This window comes from Pecten maximus, chromosome 10 (genome assembly GCF_902652985.1).
Source record: "Pecten maximus chromosome 10, xPecMax1.1, whole genome shotgun sequence".
NCBI classification, from domain to species: Eukaryota; Metazoa; Mollusca; class Bivalvia; order Pectinida; family Pectinidae; genus Pecten; species Pecten maximus.
This window is the reverse complement of record NC_047024.1, coordinates 24,879,859-24,902,741: the sequence shown is the minus strand read 5'-3', so window position 1 is coordinate 24,902,741 and position 22,883 is coordinate 24,879,859. Positions and strand designations below refer to the sequence as shown.

The 22,883-nt window shown below is 34.6% G+C and overlaps 2 protein-coding genes across 2 annotated transcripts in view; one reads left to right on the top strand and one right to left on the bottom strand.

The window, feature by feature from the left end:
• Window positions 1-5,963, bottom strand: part of LOC117335800 (inactive phospholipase C-like protein 2) — a 111,111-nt gene extending 105,148 nt beyond the window's left edge. Inside the window, 1 exon segment of the mRNA XM_033895992.1 lies at window positions 5,687-5,963. Within this exon segment, the coding sequence (XP_033751883.1) occupies window positions 5,687-5,963 (277 nt within the window).
• A 207-nt stretch (window positions 5,964-6,170) lies between these two features.
• On the top strand, window positions 6,171-22,249 carry LOC117335799 (ubiquitin carboxyl-terminal hydrolase 44-A-like). The gene is made up of 17 exons (XM_033895991.1): window positions 6,171-6,295; window positions 7,655-7,777; window positions 8,219-8,296; window positions 8,931-8,971; window positions 9,790-9,948; window positions 10,557-10,607; window positions 10,768-10,834; window positions 12,347-12,489; window positions 12,925-13,114; window positions 13,676-13,812; window positions 15,929-16,078; window positions 16,575-16,668; window positions 17,148-17,280; window positions 18,254-18,322; window positions 19,584-19,692; window positions 20,540-20,736; window positions 21,300-22,249. Exons 2-17 carry the CDS (start codon window positions 7,667-7,669, stop codon window positions 21,701-21,703), a joined length of 2,133 nt encoding a protein of 710 aa, XP_033751882.1. The 5' UTR covers window positions 6,171-6,295; window positions 7,655-7,666; the 3' UTR covers window positions 21,704-22,249.
• Window positions 22,250-22,883: the final 634 nt, after the last annotated feature.

Genomic DNA, 22,883 nt, shown 5'->3' with positions numbered 1-22,883 from the left:
CGCCTCTGTATTAATAATTTTAAGATCATGTAAATTTTCCTTCACCTATATACATAAAGCGACAGCTGGGAGATTGGTCTTGACTTGTTAATTAAAGCAGTAGTGTATGGATATACAATTGTAATGAAGATTAACAATACCTAGTAACATATCCCTGTAGTGGAGATTTATATTATAACATATTTATAAAGTTAAGAAACAACTGTAAACATCCTCTTAGCTTAAAATCTCAACCAGTCCAAATAGAATGGTATTTTTAATAAAGAAATACTCTAAATTCAACCCTGAACAGAAAGTTGCAAATATATCACAACCAGAGTAATGATTAAAACAAGTTTTATGTTCAGAAATCACTATACCAGCATATGTTCATTCAAAATATCACAAGAATCATCAAGTACAAGTTTCGTCTTTTGAAATTTCACGAATTCCCAAAATTTTGAATAAAGAACCATAAAAACAAAAGGGAAGGCATTAAGTTTGACATGCTATACATTCTACATGTCAGGATAGCATGTTTGCAGATATATCTATAGTTGCTGTCATAAATGATAAGGTATGCAAGTCAAAAAGATGACATGCATACATTTTTTTTTTAAAGTTTTATGTAAATTTTGGTTCATCTTTGTTTCACGTCCTATTAACAGCCAGGGTCATTTAAGGACGTGCCAGGTTTTGGATGTGGAGGAAAGTCGGAGTACCCGGAGAAAAACCACTGACCTACGGTCAGGACCTGGCAACTGCCCCACGTAGGTTTTGAACTTGCAACCAAGAGGTGGAGGGCTAGTGTTAAATTGTTGAGACACCTTAACCACTCAGAAACTGCGGCCCTTTATGTAAATATCACAAATTATAATGTACATATATAGAAAATGTAGATAGCTATGGATTATATATTTCTTTTCTTTTTATCTTGAAATTATAAAGGTTTACATTACAAAAATATTTACATGCTAATAGGTAACAGATGCTGATCTACGAATTAAGATCTCATGATATGGACGATGTATACATTTTTATAAGATCTCATGATATGGACGATGTATACATTTTTATAAGATCTCATGATATGGACGATGTATACATTTCTAAAGCATAAATAGATATTACAATGTTCATATCATAATAGCTGTGGATTATATTACTTCTTTTATCTTTAGATTACATAGGTTTATATTACAAACAAGTTTACATGCTAACAGTTGCTGGTCTAGGAAGATCTCTTGAGATATTGACGATGATAACAGGAAGGAACAGGATCCAAAGAGATAAAGAAAAAGATCAACATATATCAAACACCTCACAGTGCTCACAGTGCTAAAAGTTTAAACTAAATATACTGTGCATCACTTTTTAGCCTGTAAGTACAGGCTAGCCTGTTAATACTTAAACCAAGCTGTCTTGTGTGTATTTTAGTCTCTTCCTGTCAATGTTAGGACTGTATGTATTTAACCGAGACCTAAAAATATACCATGGTACACATGATCATTGTTTACTGCTCAGAATCTATTTCCAACATTTTGGAACACTCTAGACCACTTCACTACACTTTTCTAAATTATACTAGACAGTAAAATTGATTTGGATCCTATTTATAACAGAAACACATGTATATACTAGATGTATCACTTAATCGTCTTAACATTTTTTTTTCTTTTAATCACAAAGAAAAAGACAATTTGTCCATTTATTTGATGAAACTTGAAAATATTTTGGTTTCAGATTTTATAAATTTTATTCAAATATCTTTTACTTTGATCTAAATTAATATTTATTTTAATTAATTTTTTCTTACATTTTGATTCAATCAAGCTAACAATGCAGTAGATGTTCCAAAAACAGATACACCGCCTGGGTCCAACTGCTCAAATACTAATAGCTTATTCTTATAAATCATGCAAATTTATGCAAAATTTTAGAAAATATCTAAAAATTAACATAATATTTTGTATTTCTTGTTTTGAGATATTGTTTAAGTCTGGTTAAAGTTTTTGATATAATGTTATATAGAGCTGTACCTGTAAATACATGTATAACCTGATGTGTAAAAGTATTGAGAGGGTACACGTGACAGCACATCAACAACTAAGCTCTGAACAACAGGAAGTTAATCATTGTTTATAATGTATTGTTTGTATACCACAAAAGTCCTGGTGTCCTTTCAGTATATAATACAAAAAAACAATGTGACTGACACCTTTAGGCAGAACAATGAAGAGACATATATATCCTAACTTTTTGGTCTTTCTAGGATTCTCAGTGAGGAAATTGGAACCGAAAGATTGGAAATCAAGACATTTTAATACTCAGGAAAATCTAAATTGGCCAAATTAAGCTAAAAACAGCAAAGCTAGTTCATATCAGAGATGGATAATTTGGGATATATTGAAAACATTTACAGCTAGATATCTTATGATAAAACTATGTTTTGTCACTTACATACACATGTTACATGTTTTGTCAAAATACAAGCTCTGCCCTGCAGGTAGGGTGTAAGAATGTATCTGCTGCCCCCCATTGCATGATCGTAAGAGGCAACTTAATTTTGGATCTATCTTTTCTCTTCTTTTTTAACAACTTTCTTCCTAATCTTTCCTTTGACAATGCCACACTTTTGGCCTAATTAGTTAAGCGTTTGCCCATGTGAGGAAGGCTTTGGGTTCAGTCCCCTGGCGGAGACATACCAGAGTCTTTAAAAATGGTAGCTGTCACTCCTGCTTTGCAATCAGCATTTTGGGAGTGGGACGACTTGCAATTTGTATGGCCATTGTTAGTATAAATGTGACTGGGTGGGATGTCCTGCTGGTGCCGCTGTGGCAGAGTGGTTAAGGTGTCCCGACACTTTATCACTAGCCCTCCACCTCTGAGTTGCGAGTTCGAAACCTACGTGGGGCAGTTGCCAGGTACTGACCATAGGCCGGTGGTTTTTCTCCGGGTACTCCGGCTTTAATCCACCTACCAAACCTGGCACGTCCTTAAATGACCCTGGCTGTTAATAGGACGTTAAACAAAATAAACCAGACCAAACTGCTGGGTGTCTTCGGCAGTATGCTTCAGTGAAGTATCAGTATAAATCTGGAAAAGTTCTGGACTATCAAAAGGAGATCTAGACTTAACATTAATAAACCACAGCCTTCCAAAACACACATACGCACAACGATTGATTTTTTAGCATTTTTAACCTTCATAATTTAAGAAAGAAATTATTAAAAAAAAATCTATAGAAAACTACATCTTAAAATCTGAAACACACACCGATGTACCTTGATATTAAGGCTCATTTACACTGGGATATAATATATATTTACTGTGTACACATGTACTTCCTTCTTGAATTGGAATGCCAAGATAAAGGTATAAATATGTAACTGTAGATTAAACTATATTACTTGGTTGTACCTTACACTGAACTGTTGTATACACCCATTCACCCACTAGACAACACTTTTAATAATCTTATTTCAGTTGAATCATCTTAATACATATCATGAAATAAGCCACCCATCAAAAATTCTGGCATGGTGTGTCATATATATCTATTAGACATCATTCAAAGCTTGTTAATGTTGTCAAAACCCTTTCACATCACAAAGCAATATCTCTTTTTCTAATGACATAATTTTCATTTCAAGTTTGAAATTGTCATATTTTGCTATTTTTAACTTTATAAGTACATAGTTGTTTAAGTAATCATTCGTGTATTATGATGAAAGAGTAAAGATTATTATGATAATGATTTTAAATAATCAGCTCCTGTGTGATAAAAGGCCAATTAAAAAAAATTACAATTAGAATTATAAGTTAAAAACTGGGCAAATAGATCAGAAAGTAAAAGTGTCTGAAAGTTGGGTCAGTTTGGAACCTTAATAATAAATATGTACAGAAAAAAACCCAATTACATGCCTCTGTTAGAGATTGAGCCCAGGACCCCTGGCTTATAGATCTAGACTACCAAATGTATAATGGCATGCTGTACAGCAAATGGGCTGTTAAGAGTAATTTTCAATTTCGTCTTAGTTAAGTTGATCAGAAGTGGTAAGTATTTTCCATGGTGATATATACTTCAATATTTATTACAAATCTTGCAATAAAGCAAAGTATTTTTTCTTTATTTTATTTTCAGGTCAGGGTATGGATGCCAGTATAACATCTAGAGTATCTTTATGTTAGGTATTGAACCCTTGGCTAATAGACAAATGCTCTAAAGAGAAATTCTCCCTAACCAAGTCAGGAGGATGCGTTGGATAGTATCTTACCAGGGTGACATATTCTGGTCATCCCTCCAGGAATAACTCATCCCAAGTTTTCCAGGGGTAACAGCAAAGCTTATAAATGCAAGGCTGAACATACAATTTTATATCTTTCTTGTGTCCCTACATATGGAGGCCAATTTGAAAAATGTCATTATTTTCATGGTTCTGGTAGGAATTTAACACAGGGCCCCTGGGTTGCTAGATTAATGCTCTACTAAATAAGCTTAACAGAAATTATCACTAGCTGAGTTACTAGGAAGTGGTTATTATCTCATCAGATTGACAAACACAAATTGTGTTTGAATAGGGTGACACTAGTACTGATAGTATTAGACTTGATAATAAAACAGGTAAATTGTCGAAATAATTTTATAACTGACCAAGATATTTATTTTACATGCCTCACTTGTTTTACATAAAACAGTAACAATCCAATTCTTACCAACCTTATTAACATGGAAAACATATTTACAGAACAGGTTATTACACCAATTGTGTTAATGTTGATATACCTGATAAAAGGCACACATCTAATTTAAACAAAAATGATTCATCAGCTCCAAATAGTGCATCTTCAACTATACTTACACACCTATATACAATGTAGTAAGTGTAATAGGACAGAGTATTAATGAAATACCTTGTCTGTGCTGGGCCTCGAACTAACAACCTCTTGCTCTCAAAGAGGACATACCACCACTAAGTTAAAGGGAAATTCCTGCCAGTCTGAGCCAGTAATGTGACATTCTTCACTTTTACAGTAGTAAATATATAGTGTAATATTGTTTTAATGCCTTTGACCACACTGGACAGAATGGATACACATTATACATAGTAGAAGAATTCTCACAAAGAGATAATCCAGTATCAATATGTATAAATTCATTATATTTGATAAATAACCATCAAACCATCGTGTGTTAATCCACATTTATATCATTGACAATCAGCATTTAGTTAAAAAGGTATAATCAATGATAGCACTGTCTTAAGTTAAAAACAGTCCATGGGCTCCTAGTCATTTTGTTTACTTCCGTAGACCTTGATGGCGACATTTCTTTCCTTATTAAGAATTCAAGGCACTTATATATATTAATTAACTTTGTAATGACATGAAAAATGATAGAGCTGTCAAATTATCTAAATGAAAAACCAGGCTTTGATCCGACCTGAAAATATACACAGTTTTATCAACGATGTCCACACAGGTTTTAAACTAATAAAACGGATGCTAAGATCAGCTGGCACATCCGAAGTAAAGGGCCCGATACTGACGCATGTTACTATCACAGCACCTCTGAGGAGAACTCTCTATCTCTGCTGTAATACACAGTGTGTGTATTAGAATTTCACAGCTGCAAGAAAAATAGACTTACAAAATATCTCAAAAATATGCAACATCTTGAATTTATCATGCATAAAGCGTTACCTACCTGTTGCTATTTTTCTCTCGGTTGGCATACTGCTAAAAGATACAGTCTTCTTTCGTATTGGTTTTCTACTTCCATCCCTGTTCATAAAACTACTTTTCCTCGGCATGACTTGCCCAGAGACATTTGTCTCTTCCTGTGAAACTTGTGTTTCATATTCTATCACTTTTGCACCTTCTTCACTCTCAGTATCACCATTTATGAATACATCCTCCGATTTCTCTGCATAATTAGTTTCCAAGCTACTATCAGCAGTGTCGGCACCCTGTTCTTCCGCCATGTTGACATTTTCTATATGATAGACTCGGCCTGAGACAGGGGAGTCAGGTTGTCTAAATGTAAAAGTGAAACTCTCTAACTACAGATATATTGAGCAATTCAATATTTATTGAGTTATTATTTCTCTAAATTCGACTGTTTGGTAACATTTTGGCCCTATTTAGAGAAGTTTGACTATTGTTAAAACACCCCTACTTTTATCAAATCGCCTAATCGTAGAGGAATTCTGGGATGTGTTTTTAAAATGGAGATCATGGGGTTTCCTGTGGAGCATCGTTAGCAGAAGTGATCATCTAAATATGCCGCTGCATCTAAGCAAGACCAGTATAAAGCGTAAATCATTTCAAATTGTCATTCATTTTAGCACATACTTTGCAATCCGAAATGTAGCGTGTCACATTCATGATAAACCATGGCGGATCACATGTAGACGAGACAGTTCACGAACACAAGAATCTTGCGTTCAAGATTTGCAACAAAAGAAAATACCTACAGTAGGCTATAGAAATAAAGCATATTCTCATAGTTTCAATGTTCATATTATATCATGATATTTTCTGTTGTTGAACAATCTTATTAATTGTAAATCTGATTCTTGTTATCTATTTTTAGATTTTTTTTTTATATCAAAAAATAATTAAATTTACATTTTTTAAATTCCATTCACAGGAATGTAACTGATTAAAAAGGTCCAAATCAAATATTATATGGCACCTGTTTAATACAATGTGCACAAGTAATATGTAGCCTCACACCAACAATAGGTAATAGTCTCTGCGTCGAAATTAGTAATTAATATTTTTGGGGTTTAAATGTGCTGAGCTAAGCAGTTTTGGCCAGGTAGCTCAAATGGTTACAGTAGTGTCCATCTATAGTTCAGCCCTGGTGTGAGCTCATCCAAATACCCAAGAAGGTGGTAGACTAGAGGCTGTATATATATGTGTGTTTGGAGTCGCAGACTTTGTTGAAGTATGAAGGAATGTAGCAGAACTATATATACTGGGCTAAATACCAGTGGCCTAGTAGCTCCAATGGTTTGAGTGTCTATCTAGAATTCAGAGGTCCCAGGTTCGAGTCCTGGTGTGGTCATTGAATTTTTCCTCCCATTTACATTTGACACCCAAATAAATCCAATGGAGGTGGTTAAGGTCTTGTGTGTCTTTGGTTTTGGCGACTGTTTTTGGCATGATTGTCTACTTCTATCTTTACACAGACTTTGTTGATAGTATTGGCAATGAACCTTTCCCAAGGAATAATATTGGTATTGTCTATTGGTACTAAAAAACAGAGATTGTTGAATACTCCAAAAATATACATAATACATGTATACCATATTCAGCCTAATAAGCATATGGTGCACTTACAGGTATATTACAAAAACACAAAATGACTAATGCATGTATAAAAATAAACATCTTCAAGGAAATGTTTGCATGTGAAATTAAGTTAGAAAAAAGATTTTTTGATCAAATTAGTTTGCAAATATCCCTTCTCTGGAATTATTTTAATAAGCTGTTGTCCAGTTCAATAATTATCAGACTGAAATGACAATGACGCATTGGTTGAGTAATTAAGAAACCTTTATATGCATTTATCCTCCTTCCACAAAAAAGTTTGGGAATGCACTTGACTTATAAATTATAGGACCGGTGCACTGAATACAATAATTGTTATCGTCATTTTCTTCTTCAGAATAAATTCTTCATGGAAACCTGTCCTCATCTATCAAAATGTCGACCAAAATGGAGCAATTGTTCCATAATAAACCCCCAGAAATGGATGTGCTACATCTGTGGTACAACAGAAAGTGTTTGGGTAGGTTAGAACTTAAATTTAACAGAATATAAAGGCTGATATTATGTCTCATTTCAATCTTCTAAATAATTATATATAATAAGTTATCAATACATAATTTATCTGTGACTATTCTAGTTTGTGTGTCACTATATATAGTTACAACATGTAGTTGAGAAAAACATGTTAATTTTCAAATATTACATTGCATGGTATTATTTGTCCATTCAGTGATCTTTTGAAATTTTGTAGAATTTCATTTATAATCATCATACTTCATAGGACTGCAACACTTCAATTCAATAATTTCTTGAAAGAGTTAACGTTATTGCCCTTTGTTTCAGTATATTTAAACTTTGAAAAATGTTCATTTTGTTTTTCAGTATATTTTAAACCTTGAAAAATGTTCATTTTTGTTTTTCAGTATAGTTTAAACCTTGAAAAATGTTCATTTTGTTTCAGGCCTGTTTAAATTGTCCAAATGTGGCCTGTGGGAGATTTAACCAAGAACATGCCTTAAAGCACTTCAACGACAGCAAGGTAGGAATGCCTGTATTAATGTATACTTAAACCTATCGGTAATTAGTTTAGTTAATTACCAGTTCAGGATCATCCAAGATCCTTAACACCAGTGGTCTCACATATACATAGTAACAAATCAATGATAGAAATCAGTTATAAAAATCAATTGTGACATTAGGTCCAATTCTTAAACAATTTCGGCTTTGTATTTATAAGAAAGTTCTTGATCTTTCCAATGCCAATCTAATCTGTTTTTAAAAGAATTTACTGTAGGTGCTGAGATAATTAGTTCCGGTAGGTGGTCCAAATTTTGACTACTTTCTAAAAAAAGTTTTTTCTGATATCTCGTTTACTATGCTGAGGAAATGAAATAATGAAGTACAGCAGGTTTTGAATGCTGCTACCTTCAACTCAGCTTCCCTGAATACACCTTAACCAGTAGGTGTAGAGGTGACAGAAAGTTGGAATGCTGCTACCAGCATCTCAGTATAGGCCTTAACCTGTAAATTTTCAGAGTACAGTTAGACATGTAGGAATGAAAGAGAGTTTTGCAGTAAGCACACAAATTACATAAACCAAGCACATGTGTGAGTTACTGCACCAATGTTGATATTCATGATCTGTAATAATAATATTGGTTGTTAACTTTCAGCATCCTCTGTGTATAGAAGTGAACTCCAAGTATGTCTACTGGTAAGTTGTCCATGGATTGTACCAATGTCATAATGAATAAACCACCAAGTGATTGTTATATATATACATGTATAATTAATAAGCATGCTGGGTATTGTCCCTGCTAAAAATAGTAACAGTGACCTTGACTTCCCTGAAACTCAAACTTGATCTGTAGCTACTCATACTGAAGTTACCTGGTATCCCACCTTTCACCAACATACCTTGGAGCATGGCTGAGAAAAGTGCAGAAAACTGAGTGGACGGACTGACAGACAGGGAAGAAACCTATAGTCCCCCCAGTTTCACCGACAGGGGACTAATAAACCATGGTTTTATGTTTTTTTATCAGTAGACAATGAAGCTATTATTATTATCATTATTATAGTGTGAAGAATAGTTCATAGCACATGATTAGGTAAAAGTATTTATAATTTCAAATTCTTCATTGGAATCTACTTGACCTCAAGGCAGAGATTTCATTTAATTTTGACAGCACAATAAGATTATTTCTTTCAACAAGAAGTGCTAACCTTGTCCGTCCATACCCCATGTTATAATCAAATTGAAGGTTACTGACATATAATTGCAATAGCAGATTCACATTGTTACAGAAATATGCCATTGTGGTATTTTCTGTTTGTGTGATACATGTATCTCAGGAACTATCTGGATCATGAAATATTGATAGCATTGTTCATCTGTATGAAGTTACGTTTTGTTCGTCCAGAGATCTCCTCTCACTGATTTTGAAAGTTACAAAAACATTCATTACTTGTGCTTTCCAAAACTATCAAAGTATTAAATAATTGTGTTATCATTGACGATCTCTTGTACAGCTATCTATGTGATGATTATGTCATCAATGATAATGCTGCTGGGGACCTAAAGACGATCCGCAGCACTCTAAGTGCCATAGCTACTCAGACCTTCAGTGATGTGGAGACGAAGGGTATAAAATTACTGAGGTCCTATTCACACACAGCCATAACATCCACGTAAGTATCCATGCTGGTACCTCTGAACATCTACATCTCTGGATTGTCTCCCCTAATATGTACATGGTCCATACAGATATGAAAAGTCATTGAATTTCAACCATTACCTAGAAAAGTCTTTGGAGTCCAGTGTAATGCCTTGAAAGACTTGGATTTTAGCAAAAATGGTTTAAAAGTCCTTAAATTAAGAATTTGTGTCTTTAGGCAAATTATAACAAAGAAAACAATAACAAAACTCCAAAGTGTTGTGATGAAATAATATTACTTTTCCCTGAAAATTCTTTAGAAAATCTTAATTTGATAACAAAAAGTCCTGAAATATTCTTGGAATTTAATGATTCAGAAGACATTTTACCTACCACTCAACATTAAATATTAGATAATATTTTATCACAAACTAAACACTTATGCCTACCAGGTTAAGTTAAACCCAAATCTGCGTTGTGATTTGACTGTTAATGTTTTGTTACAGAGTATTAATAGTAGGTTGCATTGGTGGTATTTTAATCAGATGAAAAATGATGAATAGTTTTAAAGACTCCTGAAAGAGATTATTGCAGTATAGGGTGTCACAGTGTTTAATCGTTGGAATAATTTTCTTTCTCCAGATATACTACCAAAGAAGATGACAAGATAGCTACAGCAGACTGGCACAGAAGGTATATGTAACAATGTATTTGGCTGAATTTTATTCTTAAAAAAAAGTTAGATTCCATCATGTTTGGTTAATGATTTGGTTAAGAATCTACTTTGACTTGTGGAATAGCATTGTTTTTATTACACATAATAATATTGTAAATAGGATTGGTTCTTTTACAGACAAAAGGTCCTCGGGAAGACATTTGCAGCATGGCGGGCCTTCACTTTGGATGAAAAGAATAGAAAGGTATTTTTAGGCCATCAATGGCAGCCATCTTGAAAAACACATTTTAAACTTCTTCTCCAGTTCCACTGGTGCCATTGAGCTGGAAATTGGTGAGGATGTTAAGGAAGGAGAGCCAACAAAGTGTTGTTATTTTTCGGCCTCGTAAAAATGTTGACATGGCAGCCACGGTGGCCATTTTGTAACATGATTGTGCAATCATGGTTTTCCTGAACAACAACTTTTTCAAACTTCTCAAATTCCACCTGTGGGATTCAGCTCTAACTTACCAGAAATGATCCTGAGATGGCCCTTACCAAGTGTTGTTATTTATGGGGTCGGCCAGAAATCCAAGATGGCTGCCATGGCAGCCATCTTGAAAAACACATTTTAAACTTCTTCTCCAGTTCCACTGGTGCCATTGAGCTGGAAATCAGTGAGGATGTTAAGGAAGGAGGGCCAACAAAGTGTTGTTATTTTTCGGCCTCGTAGAAATGTTGACATGGCAGCCGCGGTGGCCATTTTGTAATATGATTGTGCAATCATGGTTTTCCTGAAAACGCTTATTTTAAACATCTTCTCAAATTCCACCTGTGGGATTCAGCTCTAACTTACCAGAAATGATCCTGAGATGGTCCTGACCAAGTGTTGTTATTTATTGGGTCGGTCAGAAATCCAAGATGGCCACCATGGCCAACAGTGCCACTATATACTTGCTACAGAGAATACATACTACAATAGTATAAGGGTCTTTAATTTAAAGTCAGATGACCGTTAAGGCCCTTAGGCCTCTTGTTTTCTTTTTAGCTCGCCATGATCAGATAGTGGGCTATTCAAATTGCCTGCATCTGTAGTCTGTCATCCATCCATCTGTAAACAATCCTTGTAAGTGCTAATTTTTGGTCCCTAGCTAGTAAGTTGTGCCAATTTAATTTAGATTTTTGATCAGAAAAAAAAAATAGTTGACAGGTGGCCATCTTGGATTTTCAGAATAGAATTGAAGTTTGTTATTGCTATTTCTTGAAAAGTACTGGAGGGATGTTAATATACTTTGGGTGTAGATTCCCCTTGGTACCTTGTTGTGCCATTTCAATTTAGATTTTTGATAAAAAAAACAACAATATGGCTGATTGTTGGCCATCTTGGATTTTTTCAATTGAAAACTAAATTGAGTGTAGGAGTCCAAAATTATGAAATTTGTGTTAAAAAAAATATTATCAAGATTCAATATTGTGGCTAATGCACTGATCATAGAATGCTGTCATGAGTGCAGTCATGTGTGAGAGACCACTCTCCCCTAGAACAGGGGATTATGTCTGCTGGGTAAGTTGTTTCCCAACTGATGGTAAGTGGGTTTTCATCCACCATCCAAAGAACATTTGTTCCCTTAATGGAGTTGTAATAAAAGCTCTACAGAGCTTATGTTAATTATTGATAATAATACATGTATTATCATCTGTTGACCCATACAATGTAGGTGCTATGAGAATATGAGCAATTGTTAATTTACTAATTCACATGTATGATGTCTTTCAGACTCCCAAAAAGAATCGGGACCAAGCACTAGTGCCATCGCCATCCAGTCCCTTTATGCGCAAACGTACATTAATTCCAGGAATTACTGGTCTACGTAACCTTGGTAACACTTGTTACATGAATTCAATCTTACAGATTCTCAGGTACAGTGTGAATGACAGGAGACAATTGGCATGTTTTATTGTGCTGCCTCTGTTGTGTATTTTGTTTGACTAGTCATGGGCATTTCAGAGAGGAGAGTTTAGACCACAAATATATGTTTGTGTACAAGAGAAATATTTTTGCCAAATTTGTATTTATCTATCATTATGCAATAGGAATATGTTCATAGAAGAGAAGGCAGCACTATATAAGAGATATCTCTATATTTGTTATGGATACTTATATCTAAAAAATCTTAAATTTGCGTAAGTACATTATACATCATTAAGGCATCATATGATTTGGGTCTATCTGGCACAAACATGAAATAAAAATTATCAAAACTTAATTGTACAGCTATCAGAAAGGTACACTGGTAGCTATATAAACTTTGCTTAATTCAGAAGACCTTTTCAAAATTTGTTTCTGATCAACAGCAATTTAGAACAGTTTCGAGAATACTTCATGCATTTGGAGACGCTGTCGTCTAAGAGTGATGTGCTATCCACACCGACAACTCCTGTTCCGTCTCCCTCCCCCCGGGCATCTGCCAGAATACTGGCTCGCCAAGCATCACTCGTGAAAACTCCTCACCTCAGTCGACAGTCAACTGCAGAATGCTTTCAGGTATGTGTAACACCACATATTGTAGTGAGTTTAATTCTACTCTATTATTGACAGATTCATATGTCTTAAGTCGTGTATTGGGATGTTGGTTTTTCTCTGTCTTGATATGCTCATAACATCGTGTATGTTCAGAGTTGAAGACATACAGTCAAGCTTTGTTATCTGGAACTCTGATAAAGGAAAGACTGCTTAATTTGAAGTAAATACTCCCCTCTGACAGTAATAATTCTTAATGAAATGTACTCAGCTACCTCAAATATTTCGTCTATCTTGAAGATTTTTCACTAGCCTTCTGACTGTAACTCATTACGTCGTGTACACACTACAGAAGTTTGGTACAAGATTATTCGCAGTAGAACAAGGTCAAATTTTGACATGCAACTCTGATATAAAACTTTTGGGATATCTAAGTCTGTGGATTTTTTTTTTTTATTTGAATTACTTGATACGTGGAATATGTTTGGACAGTAATGAATTTCATTGAAATAATGGTTGTTAGTTCAAGTCGAGATTGTTAAGATTAGTTGAATGCTATTAATGTATCAAAATCCATTTTCATAGCATTTGATGACACCCACACGTTCTAAAAACAGCAGCACAAAGAAAGAGGGACTTAGTGGAGGGTCGACATCACAAACACCTGTCCGACGTCAGCTTATCTGTACAGTTGAGTCCAAGAACTCGGCTGCTGACAAAATGTAATGTACCCTTTATGGAACAATTCAACTGAATTGAATATATAGTATACAATAGCTGTGATATACTGCTTGGTTTGTGATAATTTCTCTTTAGCTCATTCAGTTACAGTGATCACCACGGGCTGTTTTACTATGGAGCAGCGCCATAGTAAAATGTCTACTCGCCATAGTAAAATCGTGTAGCGCCATAGTAAAAAAAAAATCTGCCCCGCCGATCTTCGTATTCAAAACTCTGTTAACCCGTGGTGAGCCCCAGATACCGCCAACTGTGTGTAGTGTTTTACTGACTGCACAGGTAAGAGCTCGAGGCCAGTTAATTACCTGTTCACACGCCAGGGCGACTTTTGACACTTCATTCAATGACCTGGACGTCCAATACCCCGACGAATTAACCGATATAATTATATCAATCATACCAATATTAATTGATGGCTTAATTGATCATAGGGCCACGAACCGCGTGTTTGTGTTTTGACAGCGGTCGATCTGTGTCGAATAAAGGCTTAAATGGCTTCGACAATTAAAGTAAAACGCATATATGACCCCGATTACTTTATAACACTCGTGACATGGATGTTGCGTTTGTGAAGAAATGAGGAGTTTGCAAAACGAAAGTAACATGAACTATAGAACAAAAAGACCGATGATTATAATTTTATTCTGTAATCATGAAGCTACAACTAAAGCAGCAGTCTATTGAATCATTTTTCGAGAATTCGCCGAAATGACAGAAGGCTTAGCCCGGTCTGTTCACCGACAAAGTCAAAACACAGATCGTCATTTTTACCGACTGAATGAAGAAATATTTATGGCTAAAGTACCACGAAGATGAAGGTAAGTTATTTAGGTGTCAAATGGTTACTAAAATGTATTTTGTATAATATAAATAACTTACATGTCATAATAAAAAATATAATTTTTAAATTATTTTTTAAAATGTTATTGGCTAGTTTGTATATTTAATGTAAACAAACTTAATAGTTGATATTTGATAAAAAATGTATTATTTCCAAATTTCACATTAGTGACTAATATATACTGACTTTGTTTAATCATAAAACCAAAAATTAAAATTAATTCTTTTTCAATATTTTCAGTGATTAGGTCCAAGTATTTACCTAGAGTGGAAGTTTCATGTTTAAACATTTCATTAATTTATTTTTATTAACTTTGAATGTTTCATTTGATTTGTAGGCATGTTTTAAAAACAGGACAGCAGACCTATATATGGACACAGATCAGAAAAAGAAATATCACCATCACCACATTGTTTGATCCTGAGGACAATGAAGTGTGAAGTTGGGCTGTAAGAAAATGGACAATTTGTGTGTGAAAATGACTGACAATTGTGACATTGGAAATCTTATTATATTAGTGCTGTGACATTACATATTGTTATTGTGTTTAGTGTGATATCATAGTGCTTATTTTTTTAAGAAACTTCAGCTTTGGAAGTGTATCAGTAACATTTAATTGGTAATCTTAAAGAGAGATAGAGAGATACCATGAGTTTGAGAAAGTCTGAGTTGGTAAAGAGAATGAAGAACGAGCAATGTATTTATTTAAGGATGTACAAATATGGATGAGTCAGAGATTGGTAAATACTGTATTTATTTTTCTTACATATTGAATAAATAAATTCATATTACCAGGATTAAAATAGTTTATCATTATTTCTGAAACACCTGTCCGACGTCAGCTTATCTGTACAGTTGAGTCCAAGAACTCGGCTGCTGACAAAATGTAATGTACCCTTTATGGAACAATTCAACTGAATTGAATATATAGTATACAATAGCTGTGATATACTGCTTGGTTTGTGATAATTTCTCTTTAGCTCATTCAGTTAAGCATAAAAATAGTGATTCAGAGGTTCCGGGTTTGATTCCTAGTGAGGCATAAAATAAAAATTCATGACATTTGTTACATCTTGATTTTACTTGATTTGAAATCTTATAATCATTTAACAGTCATTTTGATATTGAATCAATATTTGATCCTAAAATTTGAAGATTTTAATATTACTTGTCAAAATAGCTAAAAAAAGAACAGAGTCATAGATGTGATGATTGTTCAGAAGAAACCATGTAGCTGTGTGATCTTTACATTTGTACAGCTTCCTGCACCAGGAGTTGAATGGTCTGTTCCGTGTGTTGTGGTCAGGACGATGGGCCCAGGTCAGTCCTCATGCCCTACTTCAGGCTGTGTGGCTAGCCATTCCCACATTTAAAGGATATGCCCAGCAAGATGCTCAAGAGTTTCTATGGTAACAGGACTTTCTAACCTTATATTATCTCTAGCGTATAATACACTACTATTCAACATTAATCTAAGAACCTTTTAATTGAATTTATAGTTGTGTGCGGATATATTGTTTTTAAAGAGTGTTCAATGAAATAAAATTATACAGTATAAACTGGATATTACGGAGACTAATATAGTTGGTATGCAATATAAATGTATGCATAAAATTTGTGTGAGAAAAAGGTTATAACTATTTGATAAATTTTCTATAAATTAATCACAATGTATATATTATAAATGTCTGTCTCTTGTTTTTATTCCAATGTATATCTGAGTTAGAAAACACTTTAGGAAAATTAAATAAACTGTCTTAAATGTCAAATTGAAATTTGATTTCTCCTTAAATGAAGTATTGTTAGTTTGGTTGACCTGCTGTGGTAAGTAAATGTGACTGAATTTGAGAGTACAAAGTTTGTAGGTCTACAATATACTGATATCTTATCTTTTGAAATTTTCAGTGAGCTACTTGACAAGGTGCAACAAGAACTTGCTGTCGTCAATGGTGCCAAAGATATTGTTAATGATACATTCCAAGGTGAACTTGTCAGTCAGGTAAGACCATTGTCAAGTGTTCCCCAGGGTTTGGTTGTCACTCAGTCAAAATCTGCTGTGTGAATTATATTCATGAACGTGAAATTTATCTTATGGCTGTTACAAGAAAATATATAAAGATAGGGGGAAAGTACTTTGAAATTAGGGGACCCACCTATAGAAGTGATTTAAAATATCCACCTTTTCGTGAACGATATCCTGGTAAAGAAGCAATTTTAATGTAAAATATTGGTACAAACCCATCAAATACACCCAAAATCAGAATCAATTTATTTCAAACCCCACCAACCCAAAGATGTGATTTTAATTTGGACCCACTCCACCAAATGTAATTTATTAAAGTGCCTTTCCCATATATATTTTCCTGGAACAGCCCTTACCATGTTTTGCTGATAGATTTGTTATTTTATTTTAATAATCACGATTCAGTTTCCAACTCAAAAATAGTGTGTCTTATTGTTAGTATCTTTTATTTGCAGGTTACTTGTTTGAAATGCAAGAACATTTCAGAAACCCACGAACCCTACATGGACTTGTCGCTGGAGTTTCCTGAACGTTATCAAATCACGAAGAAAAATTATAAAATAGCACAAGACATGTGTCACGTAACAGGTTTGTAATTCTACTGTATAATACGAAATCTTTATTTTGTACTTTCTTTCGTGGTTTGGAGCTTTCAAATTATTTTGTGAGTACAAACTTTCATGGTTAGCACATGTGATAATTATATAAAGCATATCACATATAATGATATTAGTTGTACATATGTATTTATATTCATGGTTCCATGGCAACCAGGAAATCAATGAAAATTTATATACACCAAAAGTATCAAGTTATACAGTATCACGAATCAACAAGTTTTTAAAGATTTCACACAGCTTTTTCTTGTCTCAATGTCATGAAGAAATAAATTATTTTATCAAATATATGTTTAGGTATGCCTATGGTACCTTAACAAAGTAGTGGTCCAATGAACGAAAATAATAGAAAATTAGTCAAAAAAAAAAAAAAAAAAATACAACCCATCATTGATGATGATTTTGTAAAGGCAATTATTCATTGGGCATTTACAAGTGATTAATGAGATTTAAATATATTAACAACCATTAAATGCATTTTGTGTTCAGTATTAAAAATATTGATAACAAAGTCCAAGACATGTAAAAAATGTGCTTGAGATGTACATACATTTTCTACAAAAGGGCAGTTCTGTGCTAGATTTAGAAAACTGATTATAAATCAATTTTGAGTTTTGGATTATCAATTCTGAAAATGAAACCGATTCCTGTCACTATTGCAACAGATATGTTTTACCAGTATATTGCAAAATTTCAAAGTTTTTAAAATCCCAAGTATTAGACTGCCATCTTGTATGGTGTTTTGTCTATAGATACAAGATTTGGCGGAAATATATTTATTTTATTTCTGACATGGGTAAATGATTTTTAAATATAATCTGTCACCAAAACTGTGTATCAATAATCTACATAGAAGATCAGACTTGTGATAACTCATGAGCGTGTTTGTAGAATTTTTATTGAAATACACAACAATCACTGACTGAGGTTTTCTTGGATTGCAGAAATGTTAGCAAAGTTTACCGGTATAGAGGAATTAGAGGGAAAGATTTACTCTTGTGAAAAGTGCAATAGTAAGTATAGAAACTTTCTTACCGGTACTCCCAGCAAAACAGCAACAAGTTATTGTGTCTGAACAATTGTTCTAAATGTTACAGTGCTTGATGGTCTCCATAAACACTTTGTGAAATATCAATCTAATTAAAATTAGACTTGTAATTTCCGTTCCTCTACGATACACTGCAATACAAGATCTAACAACACCCCGTAGGAGGTCATCTCAGCATGACCTTTGAGCTTTAAATATAAGCCAATGATAATTGTTCAATGACGTCATCAGTCAACCAATGACAAACAGCCTTATTCGAGCCTTCGGTTGCGTCTCCTTATTATTGAAGACTCAAATCAGCGCTTGATTTGAAATACGCAAAATTTCACAAACTTTGGTAGACTACTCAAATGGCTACGATAATAAAAAAAAGTTGCTAATTCTCTGGGCGTTACATTGAAAGAAGAACAGAAAACGATAAGGCCTATATATTGCCTTAGTCGACAGGACGGACTGTGTTGCCAACTGGATTTTGAAAACCGTTACCATACACGTTATTCCCTACCAAACTATTTTACACGACCCTGCTGTCTTCGCTGTCTCTCTCTCTCTCTTTCGTATGATTAATGAAAAATCTCACAGGCAGCACCCGTTTGTAAAAATATAAGTGTTCTCGGTGAGGTGGAGTGGGTGAAGCCATGTTGTTTACCGTTGCTATCGACCATCGGAATACCTCGGGAACGTTACGTAAGTATTTATACTTCTGAAGAATGAAATCACACCGAAAATTTCATAGGCGACGCGCTGATTGGCTGAGCTCAAAGGTCATGCTGAGATGAACTCCTACGGGGCATCGTTAGATCTTGTATTGCAGTGTATCGTAGAGGAACGGGAATTACAAGTCTAATTTTAATTAGATTGGTGAAATATTAAACTCTTACGTAACATAAATATCCTATAATAAAAGTCACTATGTTTATGTAGAATTTTTCATACTTGTCCAATTGATCATTTCTTTAATGATTTCCTTATGCAACTTTTAATGGGAATTAGGCAGCATTTTGACTAAGTATTCTACAATGATAAATTGTTCTTAGACTGTTTATGCCAAAAGTCACCAGAATTGTGAATTATGTCAAATATGAGGGCAGATTTGATATCCGTAGTTATATCATTATGTTTATCACCATATCATCAAATCACAACAAAGTTCATTAAAATATTTGTGTGATAGGAATTATGATATATATTACAAAAATGAAATGAAGTAATGTTGTACTTACCAGAGGACAGACGGGGTAAAAGTCCGGCGAAAGTGGTGTACACGGAGGCCCAGAAACAAATCCTGGTGAGAAAACTACCTGATGTCCTTCGACTCCATCTGAAGAGGTTCAGGTATTTACAGTTTTCAGTTCATTACTTTTGTACATGTATTTAATGCATGCTGAATGGAATGTGAATATATATAAGACACATTTAAGACCATGATAATTTGTTAACTGCATTTGGCAACCATACAATCGAACCTGAGACATGAATGGGAATATATATGTATACAGTGCTGATTTTATAGCAATCGCTTGAGACATCATTTGTGAAGATATATGGGCGGGATAGCTCACTCCGTTAGAGATCCATCATTCTGTGAATATTTCGGGCCATGATAGCTCAGTCAGATAGAGATCCATCATTCTGTGAATATTTCGGGCCATGATAGCTCAGTCAGATAGAGCACAGACCACGTAAACTTTAGGTTAAGATCCCAACTGCATGGTTGGACACTCCCTAGATACCCCTAGCTGTCAGTTTGTATTTCTGAGGACGCTGAGAAACAGTCCGATCTGTGCTGTCATGGTTGTGCCCTTGGGCAAGACACTTTACCCTTATTGCTCTAGATGGCATGCGACAGCCTCCCTTATGTTGTTCAGTGCGGTAATAACCAACTACTACAAAGAGACCCCTGCCTCAAAATGACCCAAACAGTTCACAAGCGATAATCCCAGCAAACAAACAAACAAATCCGTGAAAATGTCTGTCTGAAATATTTCATGAAGCCATCAATGTATTAAATTAATATTTAGCCTTCACCATGGAAACTGCCACATGTAGGGTTCAAATTCGCAACCCAGAGGTGGAGGGCTAGTGATAAAGTGTCAGGACACCTTAACCACTCGGCCACCGCAGCCCCCTGGCTCACCTCCATGTTCTATTATACCCTATTCTGATATCTTTTTATCTTCAGGTGGTCAGGGCGATTCCATCGAGAGAAGATTCTCACACATGCTGCCTTTGATGAGACTTTAGACATGAAGCCATTCTGTGAGCCTGGTAAGGGAAGGAACGAGGACTACCAGTACCAACTACAAGGGGTGGTTATACACCATGGCAAGGGCTTCGGCTGTGGACACTATACATCCTGTTGTTGGAGTGTAGAGGGAGGTCAGTGCTACAATCTTATACAGTGTTGTGTCCTATTACCCTGGACAGGTGTATACACACTTTTGCTGCTGGGAGAATTTGTTTTATCTTTTCCCAAAGAAAGGTTTATCCAAACATTTACTGATGCGAAATTTTCTTTTTTTCTTGTCTAAAAAAACTGGTGTATCCTCACTTTTACTGGTGTGAGATTTACCATTCTCTCATATTAAAAACTTGTGTAGCCACAATTTACTGCTGTGAGATTTACTAATCTCATCATAAGACAGGTGTATCCCACTAAAAGGATGCGAGATATCATCTTGTACTAATCACAACAATTGTATGAAGTCACAGCAACAATACAGTGTAATTTAAAAAATTCATTATTGCCTTGTATTGATAAAACTTCAAAAAATGTAACTCATTTTCAAAAACAGAAAAGCATGCAATAATGAAGAGTGCACCCACAATATTTGTAATAGATATTGTATACATTGTACCGAGATGGTAATTAGTACAATCATAATTTTAGAGCGATGCCTTCAGCATGAAATTAAGATAAATTACCTTTACTGTTTTTGTAGATTCTTGGGTAGATTGCAATGATGCAAGGATGAGGCTGTGCCAGTTGGAAGACGTGCTGCTAAGTCAGGCCTATATACTCGTCTACACAAAGGTCAAGCAGACAAACAATAATGCATGTTCACAAGAATCCCTGTACACAGATTCTCAATATACAGACTCGCAAAGCACAGTGACCTCAGAAGGCACAGACATATACAGTATCAGTGGGGAGGAGTTTACCCCGTCTCTACGCCGTCTCAACTCCTCACAAATAATAGACGGGGAAATCACTTTCAACTTCCTCACCTCTGTGGTCGACTCCTCCGTGGTCCCACTGTCAGTGGGCACAAAACGACCAAGTCAGGACGGTGAACAAAACATCAGTGAACGTGTGATTAAACGACGCAGATCCCTGTTGTGGTGAAAAAACTTATCATTCATTGTCGGATGGAGAAAGTTCAGTTATACTGTACGTGGTAGATCCTCTTAAGTTATTTCATATTTCAGCAGGTCGAGGAAAGTTTTTATGATTTTACTGATGAATACCATATTAACATGAAAGTTTAGATGTGTATGTTTAATATTTCATTCTTTCTAAATAGCATAACTTCTTTTAGTCAAATTGAAAGGATTTTTTTTCTCAAGAAAAAGTAAAGTTTTGATTCATAAGCTACTGTGCTAGATGCTAATGAATCTCTTTTACTGACATATACCTCGTTTCTAGAAGCTAAAAGCGACAATCACAATGGCTTAGTGAGTTTGAGTGATAATAAATATATTTATTCAATTTTATTTTCACAGGTTTTCTATCACACTCTTGGGTGTGGTATTCTTCCAGCAAGTCAATTCTGTTCATTTTCAGACTCGACAGACTATATATATACCGTATTTGACCTAATAAGGGCGCAGGGCGCGGGTAATTGTAAGGGGGGGCACCCTTATTAAGATTAGTTATTCTAAAGTTTTATGAAACAGACTATACCTTATAGCAGAATACCAAAGCCTGTGGAAACGGTAAAATATTCAGTCGTAAAAATATTCCAGATGAAGATATCTATTCATAATCATATATTAAGCTTAAACATCACTTGAATATTCCTGTAAACGTGTAAACTATGCCAGCTGATCTTTAGACCAGAGGACGTGTGTTCCACCATTTGTGTTCTATTTATAGACACAGGTGATTTCCCAGATCATATCAGACATCGTTTTCTTTGACCTAATAATTGATTTACAATGTCTTTTACTAGCTTTCTGTTCTGAACAGAAGTTATTTATCAACAAGAATGAAGTCTTTTACTTTATCTTCAAATAAAGATGGTAAGTTATTATTTGTATGTGTGTTTAGTTTCGGGTGCTCTTTGCACTGACATGTCATCTGTAGGAATAGACAAAATGTGGCGAAAACTTGTGTTCCAGTTACTTAATTTGCTGAAGAAAATTGAACACATAAAGAAGCAAAACTTTTCACATGAATTATTACTTTTTAACACCATTTTGACACTCAGTTAAAGATTTATTTCCTTGAAAAAAGGTAGGGGCGCCCTTATTAGGTAAAATATGGTATTGTCTTTTTCCATGAAATTGCTGAAAAAAAAGCTATG